Raw genomic sequence first — 15,866 nt, forward strand, 5'->3', positions numbered from 1 at the left:
GGGACGGAAGTGCTGGCTCAGAGAGGCAGCGAGGAAACGCTGTGACTCCGGACTTGTGGTTCCGGCTTGTAATGGATTAGAGTGACACGGATACCGCTGAAAAGAAGCTCAGCAGCACGGCGTCCTCCGCCAGTGCAGCGCCTGCGTGGGCGGGCTCGTGACGGTGGAGGCGGGGTGGACAGCGCAAGCGAGCTCCGGTGGTACCGCGGGGCCGGCGAGGTGGAGGTGGCCCGGGAGCGTTTGAGTATCTGTCTCCCTTTAGCCACTGCTGAGTTAGGTGAGCCGGCACCTAGATATCCTTCAGCTACACAAATTGAAATACACTTTTAGGCACTATACTGAGAAAATGTTTTAAAAGAACCGGAACGTGCGTATCCGTGATTCCACGTTTGCCCGCCTTCTAGATAACTTTATGATTGAGTCCAGCAATGAGGGAGTGGAACCCCATCTGTAGCTGGTTGGTCACAAGTACAACTCAACCCTCAGAGTTGCATCTGATATGCAGCTGCAGGGGCGGGGTGCCACACAGTTTTGGGACTGCGCCTCCAACTGCTGCAACTGACGCCCTTAGATTTGAATGGTTGGTATGGGGGAAATAAGCATATACAAACACACACACTCTCACACACACACCTTGGGTAGAAGGTGATTTGCGCTCTGAGTATAAGAAACTGGATTTCGGTTAGAGGTTTTTCTAAACACAAAATTATTGAGATTTGGAGTAGGATAATTTATTGTTGTAGAAGTTAAGTTCTGCATTGCAGGATGCTTAACACCATTCCTACATTTCCACAAAGAGTGCCCATTCTCTCACTTGATACAAATGAAAGTACCTTCTCCCTGAGAAGGAAAATCATCCCCAGGTGAGCTACTGACTCAAACCCCGTCCAAGGGGTTTTCTGAGATGATGAAAATATTTTTGTATTGCCCAACACTAACCACTGTCCACATCTGGCTTTTGAGATCTTGCAATACAGTACTAAAACTGAAGAGCTTAATTTCAAATTTACTTGAATTTGGAATAAAGTTTTAATATCCGCATGTGGCTAGTCGCTACTGAACTGGATCATGCAGATCTGGAAATTTGTAGACCATTCTGTAGACCAGTATCTTAAAATATATTTATATTTTATTTACTATGTATACAATGTTCTGTCTGCGTGTACACCTGCACGCCAGAAGAGGGCACCAGATCTCATTATCGATGGTTGTGAGCCACTATGTGGTTCCTGGGAATTGAACTCAGTACCTCTGGAAGAGCAGCCAGGGCTCTTAACCTCTGAGCATTCTCTCCAGTCCTAGACCAGTATCTTTTTGACCTCTTACGGCAATTCTTTTTATTTTCTAAATCCATTCCCGCAGATAAATCACAAGGGAATTCTTTTTATTTTCTAAATCCATTCCCGCAGATAAATCACAAGGGTTCTTTATGACCTATACCTTGGACTTGTATTGCAGGTCTCTGCTTCTAAGCCTCTGTTCTTGCTGTTTTTCTTGAGATGGTCTTCTCTTCAGACATCTCAAATGCTCATTTTTCCCCCTCTGTTTATTCAGGTCCCTGCTTCAAAATATCACTAGGGAGGCCTTACTGCAAAGTCACCCCAACACTCTGCTTATGTTTCCTATCCATTTCATTTGTCTCCCAAGTGTTTATATAATTTAGCATACTATATTGTTTATTGCACTCACCCCACTCCCATCCCATTACAAGGTGAGTTTTGTGAGGCAAGCAATTTTTGTTTGATTTCCTTTACAAAGCCTGGCACATAATAGATATAGGTTTTTTAAAAAAATAATAAGTTGTGCAGTCACTGGAGATGAAATGATCAGAGTTGTTCCAAACAGGAACACAAGGACAGACTGACAGAAACAAAGGAAAGAGAGTCCAGTTGGGAGGCTACTATAATAGACTGTGTGATAGAAAATGATAACCTGAGATAGAGTGGAAGCTGTTATAGTCTTGGATGACTTCAAGCTTTGGTTTGGACCACCAGAGTTACCATTCCCTGAGAAAAGGAACACTGAGTAAAATAGGTTTTAATGAGCGATATAAGACTAGCACAGACGTTCTGGAGCAAGTGATGATACCTAAGAATAAATCAAAGAGAGAAGGTCAAGGCAGAAAGAGAGTGTTGAGTTAATAGTGACAGGGCAGCAATATGAAGGCAGGAAGAGTTTTGAATATGACTGTAAGGCCAGAGACTAGCTAGTAATTATAACAGATTTGGCAAAAGCATAGCATGCAGGTCTCAGCCTGAGGACCTGTACTTAATTCTTATACCCTTACAAGTATAGTTGTTTTGTTTTACAGAAATATAAACTCAGTTTGGTATTTTTAATAAAATAATTTATTAAGCCATGCCTTTCATCCCAGATCTTGGGAAACAGAGGCAAGAGAATCTTTGAGTTTGAGGCCAGCCTGGTCTACAAAGTGAGTTCCAAGGTAGTAAGAGATGCACAGAGAAATCCTTTCTGGAAAAAACAAAATTAATAGATAGACAGACAGACAGATAGATAGATGATTTATAACATAAATAATTTATAAGTTCTTTGAACATTTTGTATGTTTTGATCACATTCACTCCCTTGTTGTTGATATAAACCTGCTTTTGATTTGGTCCCAGGTATGGGATGTAGGACTGTTTCACATGGTCCACAGCAGCAGACTATTTACCACATGCGGGCTCTGAGAGGAGCTCTTTGCCAGATGCTAAAATCTGAGGACTCTGGAGAGAATAAATGCCAGAGCCCAGAGAGTGAAAGGATCTGAGAAAGAACAATGCTGCTCCTGTTTTCCCCTTTTTACTCCTGGTTGCTGTTGTGAGAGAAAAAGTTGGTGATCTCCTCAAACAAGGATTGGTCTGACTCCAAGGAACCCAAGGACCCTAACCAGCAGAAAGCAGCTGAGAAAACTGCTGCCTCTCTCCCGCTAACCCGTTCTCTCTCCTACTTGGTGTTGGGTGTTGGAAGGGATCAGGGTGGAGTAGGGAGAAAAAGATGAAAGAAATATAGATGAGTTTTTAAAAAGTACGCCAACTCTCTTCCCCATACTTTTCCAAGGACCACCCCCACTTCTGTACCCACCCAACCTCGTGTCCTTTTTACTTTTTTAAAGCTGTCAGGTTTAAAAAGTATTTCGTGCTGCCAAGTATTCTTGGATGTATGGCCTTCAACTGGAGTGTGATCAACCTACCAGAGTCTAGCTAAGCCCTCGGAGAAAACCTAACTTTTCCTCTCTAACAACTGTTGTGCCTACGCCAGAGCAGCAGGTCTGGATGCCAACTTCCCTGTCTCTGTTATGATTTGACTGGCTTGGGCGTGCACAAGTCTTGTGCTTGCTGTCACACCACTGTGATTTCATGTATTTGCTGCTGCCCTGCTGTGTCCAGAACAGTTTTTTTGTCATCATCTATTGCTTCTGGCCCGTATACTATACTTTCTTTATTCTCTTCTGAAGTAAACCCTGAGTTTTAGGAGACTCCCTCTTTCGTGTGTGTGTGTGTGTGTGTGTATGTGTGTGTGTGTGTGTGTGTTAGTGCTGAAAATTCTGCAGTTTCTTATTCTCTACACCTTAGCTAGTTTGGGGTTTCTGTGTTAATAACCATCACCTATGGATAGAATCTTCTCTGATGAGGCTTGGAAGATTAATCTGTGGATATAGTGATGTCATTATGTCCATTTAGAAGTATATTCTTAATTAGTTTCCTCAATAAAGGTGCCATTCTAGAATTTGAGTAGTCTTACTTGCTTATGTACTATTTTGACTGTTTCTAATAACTCTGAATACTTTTTGTAAGAGGTAAAAGACATTCATATTGTGAGGAGACACCACAGCATACTCGGTATTTTTTTGGGGGGGGGGTTTGTTGTTGGTTTTTTGTTTTGTTTTGTTTTTTGTTTTTTTTTTTTTTTGAAAAGTAAATAAAAATTTCTCAGGGGCGAATCTACTCGCTGAGTCATTAAGTGACTACCAATGGGAGTGTTTCTGAGAAGGCTCTGAATTTGGAAGGGGGAATTATCATATAGGGCAGTTTGATACATTGTTATTATCTAGTTTCAAACCTTAGCTTGTATAAGAATTACCCAAGATTTGTGATAGACACAGAGGGTACTAGCTCACAGCTAAGCACTAGAGAAAACAGGAATGTTAACCACCCAGTCTTATCTCTTCAATGGAAGGGATCTGTACCTGTTTTCCACCCAGAAGAACCTGGTGACCTTTGCTATCTGAAGTTAGGTCTCACTCAAATCTCCCAGAATGTTTATACCACAGTCTAGACCTTTATCATTAGCTTTGTTTTTTAGTCAACATCCTTGGTAGAGATATTGCATGAACTTTATAGCCTGGCTATCTCTACACTCTCTATTTGAGACCACTGTATCCTAGGCCATTAAGCTATAGAACCCATCTTTATGGTAGAGGCCAGATGTACTTTGCAAAAAGTTTCAATGAAGTCATGCCTTAAGTTTTATTGTGCAGAGAGGATTGAGATAATTGTTACCAGGAAACTTTTTTCCAGAATTATACTGTATTTAATGTATGTCTAAAATAAACTGCCTGGTGTCAGACTCCAGAAGTTTGAACCAGCTTGGCTAAATTCTGTCAAACCTAGTTTCCTTCTTGCTTCTTATGGTTCTTTCTCTGCCAGCAGTAGAGCTGGAACGAACCCCTGTAATAGAAATAAAATTCTTGATGTAAAGTGAATAAATTATAAAAAATAAATTTAAATAAAATTCTTTAGCCTAATATTTACCATGCTTCCACGTGATGTTGATTGTACTGCTATAGTGATCATACCTTTGAGAATCATTATTAGAAAATGAATTGGTAACTAAGTATGTCAGACAGACTTCATCCTGTCCCTGAAATCACTGATTCTCAGGTAAGGTTGTCTCTGGACATGTCTCCATTCATGTTTTAGGGAAAATTGCAAGGCAGAATGGAACATTTTGATTATTCAGAATTGGCCAACCCTTAGGCATATGACAGTCAGTGTTCACATTAATCCTGGAGGTTTTATGACAATTAGAATAGGGAGCACAAGGTAATATAGTAAATCAGAAGCCATTTTTTTTCTTCAGTGTGTAGCACTCGTCAATGAGATGAACATCTTGATATATAACCTGAATTTGTGTCCTTGTCAACCATTGGTTCTTCAAATTAGTCTGGCTTTTATACTGCTTAGATTTAGCATATTGATTTGTGAATGTACACAAGTTCATGTGCTGAAAGCTTAGCCCATACTAAGGTACAAAGAACATTAAGAAATTATTTGTCATCCTTGACAGAACATTGGCTATTATGAGCTTGTTACAGAAGAGCATGGCTCCTCCTCACTCCTGCTTCTTGGCACACCTTTTCTGCAGACTGCCTCTCTGTTTTTCTAACCATGCTGTGATACAGCAGGGATTGGCAGTATACTTTTTCGGCTTTCTATGCTGAACTGTGAGCTGAATAAACCACATTTATATATTATCTAGTGTCAGGTATAGTAGTTACACCAAGCAGACAAAAGAACTATGACAGCAACTTCATTTGTTTATCTTGTAAGTGAACTTGGTAGTATGTCCCAAAATCTTTCCAATTTCAGAAGAGAAAAAATAGAAAGTTACCAAATTACCTAATAGACGCATTGTTCTGAAAATGGATCACGTTTAGTCCAAGATCATATGTCCCTCAGTCTGAAAAGTTTACATCTCATTGCTAGAATATTTTAATATTTTTGTGTCATACTGTTGTTTGTAATATATGCAAATCACTTTAACTCATCTATTCATTCACTTGCAGTGCTAGTTCATTGTGTTAAATTTCTTTCTTACATTTGTTCCAAGTTTTAAATTATAGCTAACAGTGCAGGGTTTTATTTTTTTTCCCCCTGATACTGAACCAAAGAGGAGCTCTCATGCCCAAGATCACTTTTGGATACAAATAGTAAGTTTAGTGAAAAAAAAAATTAATATTGGCATTAAAACCAGAGCCTCAAGCATGGTAAACATGCTTCTACTGCTGAACCACACCCCTAATATTTTTAAAATAGGATGAAAATCCTGAGCAGGGCAGAGAATAAGATGTGTCCCAGCTAGGACACTGATACCGCAGTGACTCTTTTAAGTTCCAGGAAGCGCTTCATCATTAAAGGCACAAATGTTGACATATGCATTGTCTGGCATCTGCTGAGCTCTGCTACTTCCTTTTGCCCCAAGTCTGCAAAGCCTTCAGTCTTTTATCTGAAATGACTTCAGCAATCATTTTACCTGTATGCATCCCTGCATGTGTGTGTCCATTTGAGCGAGGTGCCTAGCCAAGAAGAGGGTGTTAAATCCACTGGAACTAGAGTTAAACAGTTGTGAGCTGCCATGTGGGTACTGGGAACTGAACCTAAGTCCTTCAGAAGAGCATCCGGAACTCTACAAACCTATGAGTCACCTTTTCATCTCCCTCTATTAACTCTTACCATTATATACAGACTTAACAACAAAAAGTCTACTTGCATCATTTCCTACCATGTTTCAAAAAGCTTCCCATCCTTTTTTTCCCCACTCTTTTATGAGGCATAAAAATGTCATTTAATTAAATACACTGAATTCTTGAAATCAGTATACTACATAAAATTGAACACTTGCATTATCAACAAGGACGTTTTATTGAACAAATCTATGTACAATACAAAAAAGTTCTTGAAATGAGACACTATTGTTGATTTATTGCAGTTTAATGGCTCAGTTTTAATTTGTACTTTTATAAAATGCAAAGGAAAATAATTTAATGTTCAACAAGGAAGCACAAATTTCCCTTCTTGCTGAATCTGTAATAGCTTTCACATAACAATTCCAAAATGCATATGCAGCATTTGCTCATTCTGAAAAGGTGTTTGACAGTACCAAATAAATTAAAAAATAAACACTATCATCCCTCTTAGGCTTTTCATTCATACAACAATATTAAACCAAACATGAAAGTACAGCTAGACGTTCAGTGTGATTTGAAAACAATCACAGATCAATGATATAAATTATGTTTTTGTTATATGTGGTGCTTTTTAAAAAATGAATATGGCTAGAGCCCAAAGTACCAGTGTCCTTGTCCACGGAGAATGCCTCCTGTGCATCTTTTGTGTCTGAGCAGCAAGAATTCAGTCTACACTTTCTTGACCTCACTGACACATGTAATCTTTTTTTTTTTAAACAAAGATTTGAAACTTGGTCCATATATCCTCAAAACAAAAGTAGAGAAGAAAGGAGAAGGAAAAGAGTGTAAGTAAATACAGCTTCTTTTTCTTCTAAATCCCAAATCAGAACTGCTGGAAGTTTGCACAAAAGCAGAATGTTGTGGTGGAAAATCATAATAAAATGCAGAAATTCCTTCAACAGGTAAAACTGAGAAGTTTACAAACAAGTTAGAAAAATGTTGTCAAACAGAATTTTACATGACATTTTGGTTTGATTATATATGAACCATTTTATAAGAAAAATTTCTCCTAGCAACACAAATCAAAAAGAAAACCTTCAAATTAAGCTTAAAGACAAAATAGCAGGTGGAATTTGTTTACACATCTTTGCACAAACTTCAAAATTCATGAATATGTATCACTTTGTGGATTTACATCTATATCAGTAGTCACAACATGTAAAAAGTAAAGTTAAAAACTGGTAAAATGTTAGTATTAACTAGAATGTGTACAAAGCAGAAATTATGTTCCCCCCAAAAATTCATGGTACAAATGAACCAGTTTCCAAACAAAATTTTTATTACAGGATGTACTTTCAATATGAACTAAAATAAAAGTCAACTATTACATTTTTATTGTCAGGAGATAGGGAAAACATCTTGTGTTGAACTTATAGGATTTAAAACTTACGAGTTGTACTTATTTGTTATCTGCATATAAATTCCACAGCCTAATGTAGGCTACATAACAAAACTAAAACAAACTTAAATTTGATTGGAATAGGCTAGTAACCATCATTGCATAGTTGCAAATGCCCATGGAAGTAAATAATAAAATTCAGAACTTAAAAAAAAATCCTCTGAAACAGCATTCTTGGAAAACATAATTTTTAAGTCTCGATGCCACCCTGAAAGTACGTTCCATTTTTCTAACCTTGTTCAAGAAGCCATGTTTCTAAATTTTGTAATGTGAGGAATGAGATTGTCTGCTTTACACAAAGCCACGGTGGAATAACTCAATTGACAGTGATGTACTGTATTTGTATTCTCTTTTATCTCACTTTAGACTAATATATTAGGTAAAGAAGTTCTTCAAGCATCTTCCTTTTAATAATACACAGTTGGGAAATATCTAGAGGATTTTTTTAAATCTGTAAAATATTTGTTTTAATAATTTAATAAGTTAGTCTTTCTTAGGAAAATTAGTGGTCACCAAGAACAATAATGCATTAATGTATCTCTTACTGTACTCCTGTTGTGCAGATTTTGGTGTAAATACTTCCCCTTCGATATAAGAATTACTATGCAGGTCAAATTCATCACTAGTGAAAAAAGTACATTAGTATGGCTTACTTTGGAATTAATTCTCCTAACTGAATAAAATGGAACTCTTGATCTGATTCTTAACTGACATACTTTTAAGCCAATTATTTTCATAGGACCATACTTAGATAACTCACACTAATGTCTAAAGGACTTTACTATGAATCATCAAGCAATGTCCTAATATTATGTACAGATAGAAATAGTCCAGTGTGCTTTTACCATTATTCACATTTTTCAATTCAGTGTTATCCTTCAACTATCTACCATGCAGTGTGGTCTTAGATTCTTCTCACAGCCCCCTAAAGTAACTGATGTTACTTTTCTACTTAACACTGCTGCCTTTTAAATATCTACTTGACATTACAAAAGTGGAATTGTTGAAGGTTCTTATCAAGAGCTTCAGCCAAGCACTGTTTTTGTTTTATTTTTATTTTTCAAAGGTGGCATGCCATTCACTGAACTTGAACTGTCTACTTAATCATGTGGAAACAAGTTACAATCTTTAGTAGATAGCATGATGATAAATTAAGCTTTATTTCTATGTATCAGCTTCTAAAGTATATCACAAACTAAAGAGCAATGAAAAGTCTTTAAAATATGTTTGACCAGAAGGGAAGACGTAATGAATATGCATGACAAGAAAACAAATTCCATTTTCAGAATGTTTTACATTGTTTATTGTAAACCAGCTCCCCCCTCCACTTTATCTTATAATGAATCAAGTTCTTCCTTTCTTCAGTAAGGCCATAGCTGGTTTTTACTTCTGACTAGTTACCCAAATGTATTTTCACATAAAGCAAAACTGAACATGCTGCTATTAATCACCATAAACGTTGAAAAAGTGTGGTTTCCTGGATAACTGGTACTTTGGGAGTTTTATAACCCTTTTGGAGTCTAAGCCGGCACATCTCCTCTGCAAGTTCATTCCAGAAAATAATGTGCTTTGTCTTTTCTTTAGTAATCCGAGACCACTCTAAAATTAAGGCCATCAGGGAAATAGCAAACTGATGATGCATTTTCTTGTAGTGCTTTTTTTTTGTTTGTTTTTTGTTTTTTTGTTTTTTTTACACTACTGCATGATCAACAGATCTTTCTGAGACATTATCAGGCACCTGTAAAATAAAATATGTTTTAATTCGAATTTCATAGATTATAGTAGAAAAGCAAGCCTTATATTTCTGGTGTGTGTGTGCGCGTGCTTATATGTGTATATACTTTCTGCTGTACATGTATATGTATGCATGTTTGTGTGTGGGCATGTGTCTAGATGCATGTGGAAATTAGAAATTGATGTTATCTTCATTTGTTGGTTGTTTTTTGTTGTTGTTGTTGTCTGTTTTTCAAGACAGGGTTTCTCTGTATAGCCCTGGCTGTCCTGGACTCACTTTGTAGACCAGGCTTGCCTCAAACTCACAGAGATCTACCTGCCTCTGTCTCCTGAGTATTGGGATTAAAGGCATACACCACATGCCTGGTCCGGTTATCTTTCTTGATGAACCTCATCAAAGAAAGCTCTCATTGGAACCCAAAGCTCAGAGATTCTGCTACTCTAGCTAGCCAGACTGCGTGAGGATCTTATCTGAGCTTCCAGCATGCTCAGATTGCAGGCAATGCACTATGCTGGCACAGCATTTACATGGGTGCTGGGTATCTGAAGTCTAGTCCTTACCAGTGCACAAAAAGTATTTTCTCTGCTGAGCCACTACCCCAGGCTCTTTACTTTTATTTTTAACAGCAACTTAAGTTTCACTTGTTTCATATTCTACCATACTGATGAAAGTTACTGTTTCTACAACTTCTATTATGTGAAACTAAGAATGAAGAAAAGTCACCATTAGTAGAGAAAGTATAATATAGCAGGAAAAGTAGGAGGAAAGAATAAAAACTCTTGAATCCCAGCTTCCGCAAGTTCATAAGTCTACGCAAACTACGTGTGAATTTATTGCTTACTCTAAAAACAAGGACTTTAATTTCACCTCATAATGGTTGTGGATTTAAAGGAAATGTGTAGAATAATGCTTTATCATCTGGGCTACATAGATACTAATGGTTTTATTTGCACAAATATAAACATGGCTATATTGATGGTATCTTTCTATTTCTACAAATAGAGCTACTGAAAACACAGAAGACTTACTTTCATCATCTGAATCAAATCCAAAGAGTGTCTGACATTTCTTTTGTGCAAGGTGAGCCTCAAGTGCTTCTGCATTACAGTAGGTGGTCAGGCATTTGCCACATCGTAATCTTTTCACTGGTTTTTTACACGTGTTATCTTGGTCAGAACACGCATCTACTCGATCAGTCAGAAATTTTCTGCGTTTTGGCATACTAAGGTATCGTTCATCAAGGTAACTGGGAGGCAAAGGTCTGACATATGGCTTTGTTACAATTAAGCCATATGACGTATGGTCACTTGTAAGATTTGGTTTGGATGGTGCCTGAGATACTGACAGGGCACTGTGTTCTTGTGGTACAACACTGGGTAAAATAGAACCATTTTCTGTCCTGTTTCTGTTTAAATCTATTTTCAGGGTAGAATCTGATGCAACTAATGGTGTTTGCTCTATTTCACTATGTCCATTGACTAAATCACTGGTACTATGACTATTTTCAGGATTTGGCTCTATGGCAGGCATCTTTTGGTCTATCAAGCTTATATTTGAAACAGTACCATCAGAATGTTCATTTCCATTCTGAACTAAACTGTCTGTTTTCTTTTCCATAGTGTCTATACATGTCTTTGGTTCTGTAGAATCTTTCCTTGATTTGCTAGAAGAAATTGGCTGATAAACTATTAAGTTCTCATTACTAGATGAGCCTATTTCCTGATGATTAGAAACTGCTTCAATTGTTTGAGCAGATGACTCTGGTGTTTTGCTTAAGTAATGCTGGGCTTCATGTTCATATAACAGAGGAAGATCTTCAAAAAGCTCATGGCATTCTGGAAAACTACATTGAGCTTGAAATATCCTGTGACTTTTTGTATGCTGGGCAAGCTGGAAGGGCAGCTTAAACGACTCATTGCAATTAAAATGCAAACAAAAGTACACATTTGGATAGCTGTGTCTATTAAGGTGATCTATAAAATGTTGAGAATCCTCAAACTGCCTTTGGCAAAATTTGCATTTTCCTTTGCTCCACTTCATTACAGTTTGCCGCACATTTAAATCAGTTGGATGCATAGTCCTTGCATGCATATTTAGAAATCCAATTCTTTTAAATATCCTTACACAGCCAAGAGCAGGGCACTTGAAGTTGCCTTCCTGGTCTGTAGCATATACATCTTTTGGATGGCACATAGTCCCATTGATTTTATGAAGTACTGATGTTTCTTGATTCAGGTCATAATCATCTTCATAATCATCTTCATTCTCTTCTTCCTCATAGTCATCATCACACTGAGGTAAAGATTCTGAGATATTATTGAAAGAAGTGTCTGGTCTGCCATTTTCAATAGTATTCTCTGATATACCAGCGGGAATTTTAATGAATTCAGCCCTGTGTTCACGGATGACCTCTTTGTTTCCATCACTGGAAGCAGTCAATGTCTCTATTTCTAAGCCCTTAGAATTTGAATTCCCATTTTCAAAGGAAATGGAAGATTTGGAACCATTTATTTCTTCCAAGGTGGTAACTTCTGGATTATCCTGTTGTGCTGTAGCAATCTGCTGTCTCTGGATCTTCTTAACATGATTTTTTAAATGTTTCTGCATAAGTCCTCTGTTCCTAAATTTCCTACCACATATCACACATGAAAAACTGCCTTTTTTCTGATGAGCCTGGGCATGCCTTACAATGTGGCCACCAAGAAATTCCTTGTTACATAACATGCACCGATGCCTTGGGACACTGTGATCCGCTTTGGAGGTGTTAAGAGCAGTGAGGCTTCTCTTCGCATTAACAGGACCTTTAGGCTGCACTCCAGACACATCATCAGGGTCAGTCTCTCCAGTGCTCTGATCTGTGAGTGTGTCAAGCCCTTCATCCACACTCTGCTGTTCCACTGTCTTTTTTAGACTACTTGCAGAATTTTCCAGTGTATTTTCATTTAGAAGTTTCACTGCTGATTTATCACGCAGTAATGCCACACAGTTTTTCTTAATCATTACAAAGTTCCAAAACTCAGGATCAAAAAACAATCCCTTTTTCAAAATTGGAAGTAATTCAAAACGAACACGATTTTGAACAGTACTTGTGCCTTCACTATACTCTTCATCTGGACGTCTGTAAAGCTCTTCAACTGTGTGGTAGGCCTCTAAGGAACGCTCAAGAAAAAATACTGAAAGAGCACAAACCCTGACAATCTCTAGATCATTTGGCAAAAAGTGTGCAATTGTTTTATAAATTAGACATTTTGTTTCAGGATCATCATGAAGATCAAGCTGGAGAGCACAACCACATATCTCAACACAAATTTGTAAGCCTTCTTCTTCAACCTAGAAAAACAAAATAAAATTCCTACTAAATATAACTTAAGAAATCATTATACTATCTGCTGTAGCATTTTGAATACAACTCCAAACTTTCTGAAATAGTATTCTAAGTGTGGAAAGAATTTCCAAAGCAAATACAATCACTTCAGTAATTGTGTTTGTTCTACTCTTATATAACATAGACCTTTTGTTAAATGAGAATAACCTAATAAGTGTATACATTTAATTTCCAAGTATGAGAAGACCCAATAACTACAGCATAAAGTGTTTGCAAACTTTGTTAAGAATTTCTTTCAAGTCTAGGCTTCCTGGAGGGATAATTCCCATTTTCTCACAGAAGAGCTAACACATATCATTTCAAATAGATGCCAAGAAGTAATTAAATTATGTCTTAAAATACATGAAAATTTTGTCATACTTATAATAATGATAATGGCATACTTATAGTGGTATTATTGTTCTTGTTATTATTATACATACCAGGCAAGTACTTTACAGTTATTCAAATATGAAAGGGGGCATCATCAAATCTAATAAAGTATAAGAATAATAAGTCTACTGGAAATTGTATGAAAAAAATTAGTCCACCTTTACTTCTATTAATGATAATTATATTAGCATTTAATGCAGAATTTTTTAATGATTCACAGAAACAAACCAAAAATTGGAATAATCAATACTTATTTGAACAGGTTGGAATAATCAATATATTTGAACAGAGCAAGAAATCATAATGGAATGTGCATATATACTACCTATATACGTTATGGATTATAGGAAAGAGTAACCATTGGCAAGCCTCACGTCCTCTTAGTCTCTTATAGTACGGTAACCCCACTTAACTACATATAATTTTACTATCAATTAAGACTTTCTGAGACAGTCAGTGGGTATGATCAGATCATTTGTAGATGAATATCCAAAAACAAGATTTACAGTGGTATAAATGATAAAGTTGCATAGTCATAAGAACTATGTTTCATGTGGAAGGAATTCTTCTCAAATTAAGTGACAATAGACTGGCTTTCCCTCTACTTCATGGTGATAAAAATTTCACTGTAAATGTTGGAAGCTGGAGAGAAAAGAGTTTGACAGAGAATGCAGCTTTAAAATCTAAAAACTGAGAGGATAAATATATTTACCTCATCTTTAATGATTTTCATGAAAGGAAATATGACTCTCACATTAGTTGCTGTTCTTAAAAGTTGGTAACACTGATCTACAAACACTTGTTTTGAAGGATTAGATTTAAGCTGTAGTTTACTCCATATGAAAATCAACTCCCTGTAAATGAGAAAAAAACATGTATCAAAAACTAGTTTATTCAAGTACAAATATTAGTTTCTTTTCCGAAATCCTATACTGTCCTAGCTAAGATATACATAAAGTAGTTATAAATGTGCATGCTATCTGTGCTACCTTTGAGATTAATAGAAGTTAAAAGAGAAAAATTAAAATGACATTATTTTGTATTGATAGTAATGACATCCAGTAATATGCTGGCATCCCTAAGAATCTATAGTGTTGAATCGAAGTAGCTCTAAATACTGATGCTATAACCTTAAAACACACACTTTGACATTTAGCATATTACTGTCAGAATACCATCCAAGAATAGAGTCATGTGAGAACTCTGAATGCTGTGAGAAACTCCAAAAATCAAGTCTTGTGACATTAGTTTCTTCAAAAACACAGACTTGTTCTTGTAATGTTGTGGTACCACCAACAGTTATAGTGGATCAGGGTGAGTTTATGTACAATTATTTATTACAAATGGCTATCGTTATTTGGCTATATGTCTCTATGGAAAAAAAAAGTTTTTGCCACATCTGCCCTTGTAGCTTGCCTTTGTGATTCTACACTTTACTTATGTGATTCCTCTTAACCCTCAGAGTATAAATTGTTTGGTGCTCTAAATAAAGATGGCTGTTTGTTGCATGAGATTTTAGTCCACCTTATTTTTTGGCTTCATTTTCCCACATCCCACTGACAACTAGTGCAGTGAACATAGTATTTCCAAATTTAGAAACCTGTATTTTAGAATATTTTCATTTTGTAAAGATACTAAAAGTAATTTTAAAATGTAAGCATATTATAGTGCTGATTTTAAAACTGTATCATTTACATTATCTTTAGATTATTTGCTTTTCTGTTAACATACAATACTTTCGAACAGACAAACTATAGAGTACTTGAAGTATTTCACAGATAGATTCCTTTCTAATACATGGCTAAGGGTGATCAAAGACAAATAGTGGGTTTTGAAGTAAAATGAAAGCATAAGATGTAACTCATATATACAGATACAGTACTTTAGGAACTTAGCATCTACAAAATCTGCCCTAGAAGTTATACAAAGCATTGTAATTTGGAACTACTAAAATAGTTGGTGGTGAGTTTTTCTTTTTTTCAAAATAGATTTACTGTGCATGTCTTTTGAGCCCAGCACATGCAAGTAGACTTAGGCTCACAGGACACTGGGCTTTCTTCATAAGAGGGTGTTACCCTTTAATATCACATAAATGTAACTACACTAAAGAGAAATGTAGCAAATATGGTATCAAGAAGTACTCTGGATCTATATAACCTTTAAGATAGCAAGAAATACAAGTTTACATTCCCACCAGCAATGAAGGAGGGTTCCCCTTTCTCCACATCACTTCCAGCATGTATTGTCACTTAACTTTTTAATTAGCCATTCTGATGGATAGAAGGTGAAATCTCAGGGTCGTTTTGATTTGCATTTCCCTGATGAGTAAGGACTTTGAACATTTCTTTTAAGTGTTTCTCTGCCATTCGATATTCCTCTATAGAGAATTCTCTGTTTTGCTCTGTACCCCATTTTTTAATTGGATTGCTTAATTTATTGCCTTTTAACTTCTTGAGTTCTTTATATATCCTGGATCTTAGCCCTCTGTCAGATATAGGGTTGGTGA

General features: G+C 36.6%; 1 protein-coding gene across 3 annotated transcripts in view; it reads right to left on the reverse strand.

The window, feature by feature from the left end:
- Positions 1-6,625: 6,625 nt before the first annotated feature.
- Znf654 (zinc finger protein 654) overlaps positions 6,626-15,866 on the reverse strand; it is a 62,519-nt gene continuing 53,278 nt past the window's right edge. For 2 of the 3 annotated variants that reach the window (XM_021659659.2, XM_060370617.1), the window contains 2 exons: positions 14,073-14,214; positions 9,613-12,933 (listed from right to left, as the gene is read on the reverse strand). In XM_021659659.2, coding sequence (XP_021515334.1) covers positions 10,489-12,933; positions 14,073-14,214 — 2,587 coding nt within the window. In that variant the 3' untranslated portion in view covers positions 9,613-10,488. The other variant, XM_021659660.2, reaches the window with a different exon arrangement.

The sequence above is a fragment of the Meriones unguiculatus genome, chromosome 17 (genome assembly GCF_030254825.1).
Source record: "Meriones unguiculatus strain TT.TT164.6M chromosome 17, Bangor_MerUng_6.1, whole genome shotgun sequence".
Lineage (NCBI taxonomy): Eukaryota > Metazoa > Chordata > Mammalia > Rodentia > Muridae > Meriones > Meriones unguiculatus.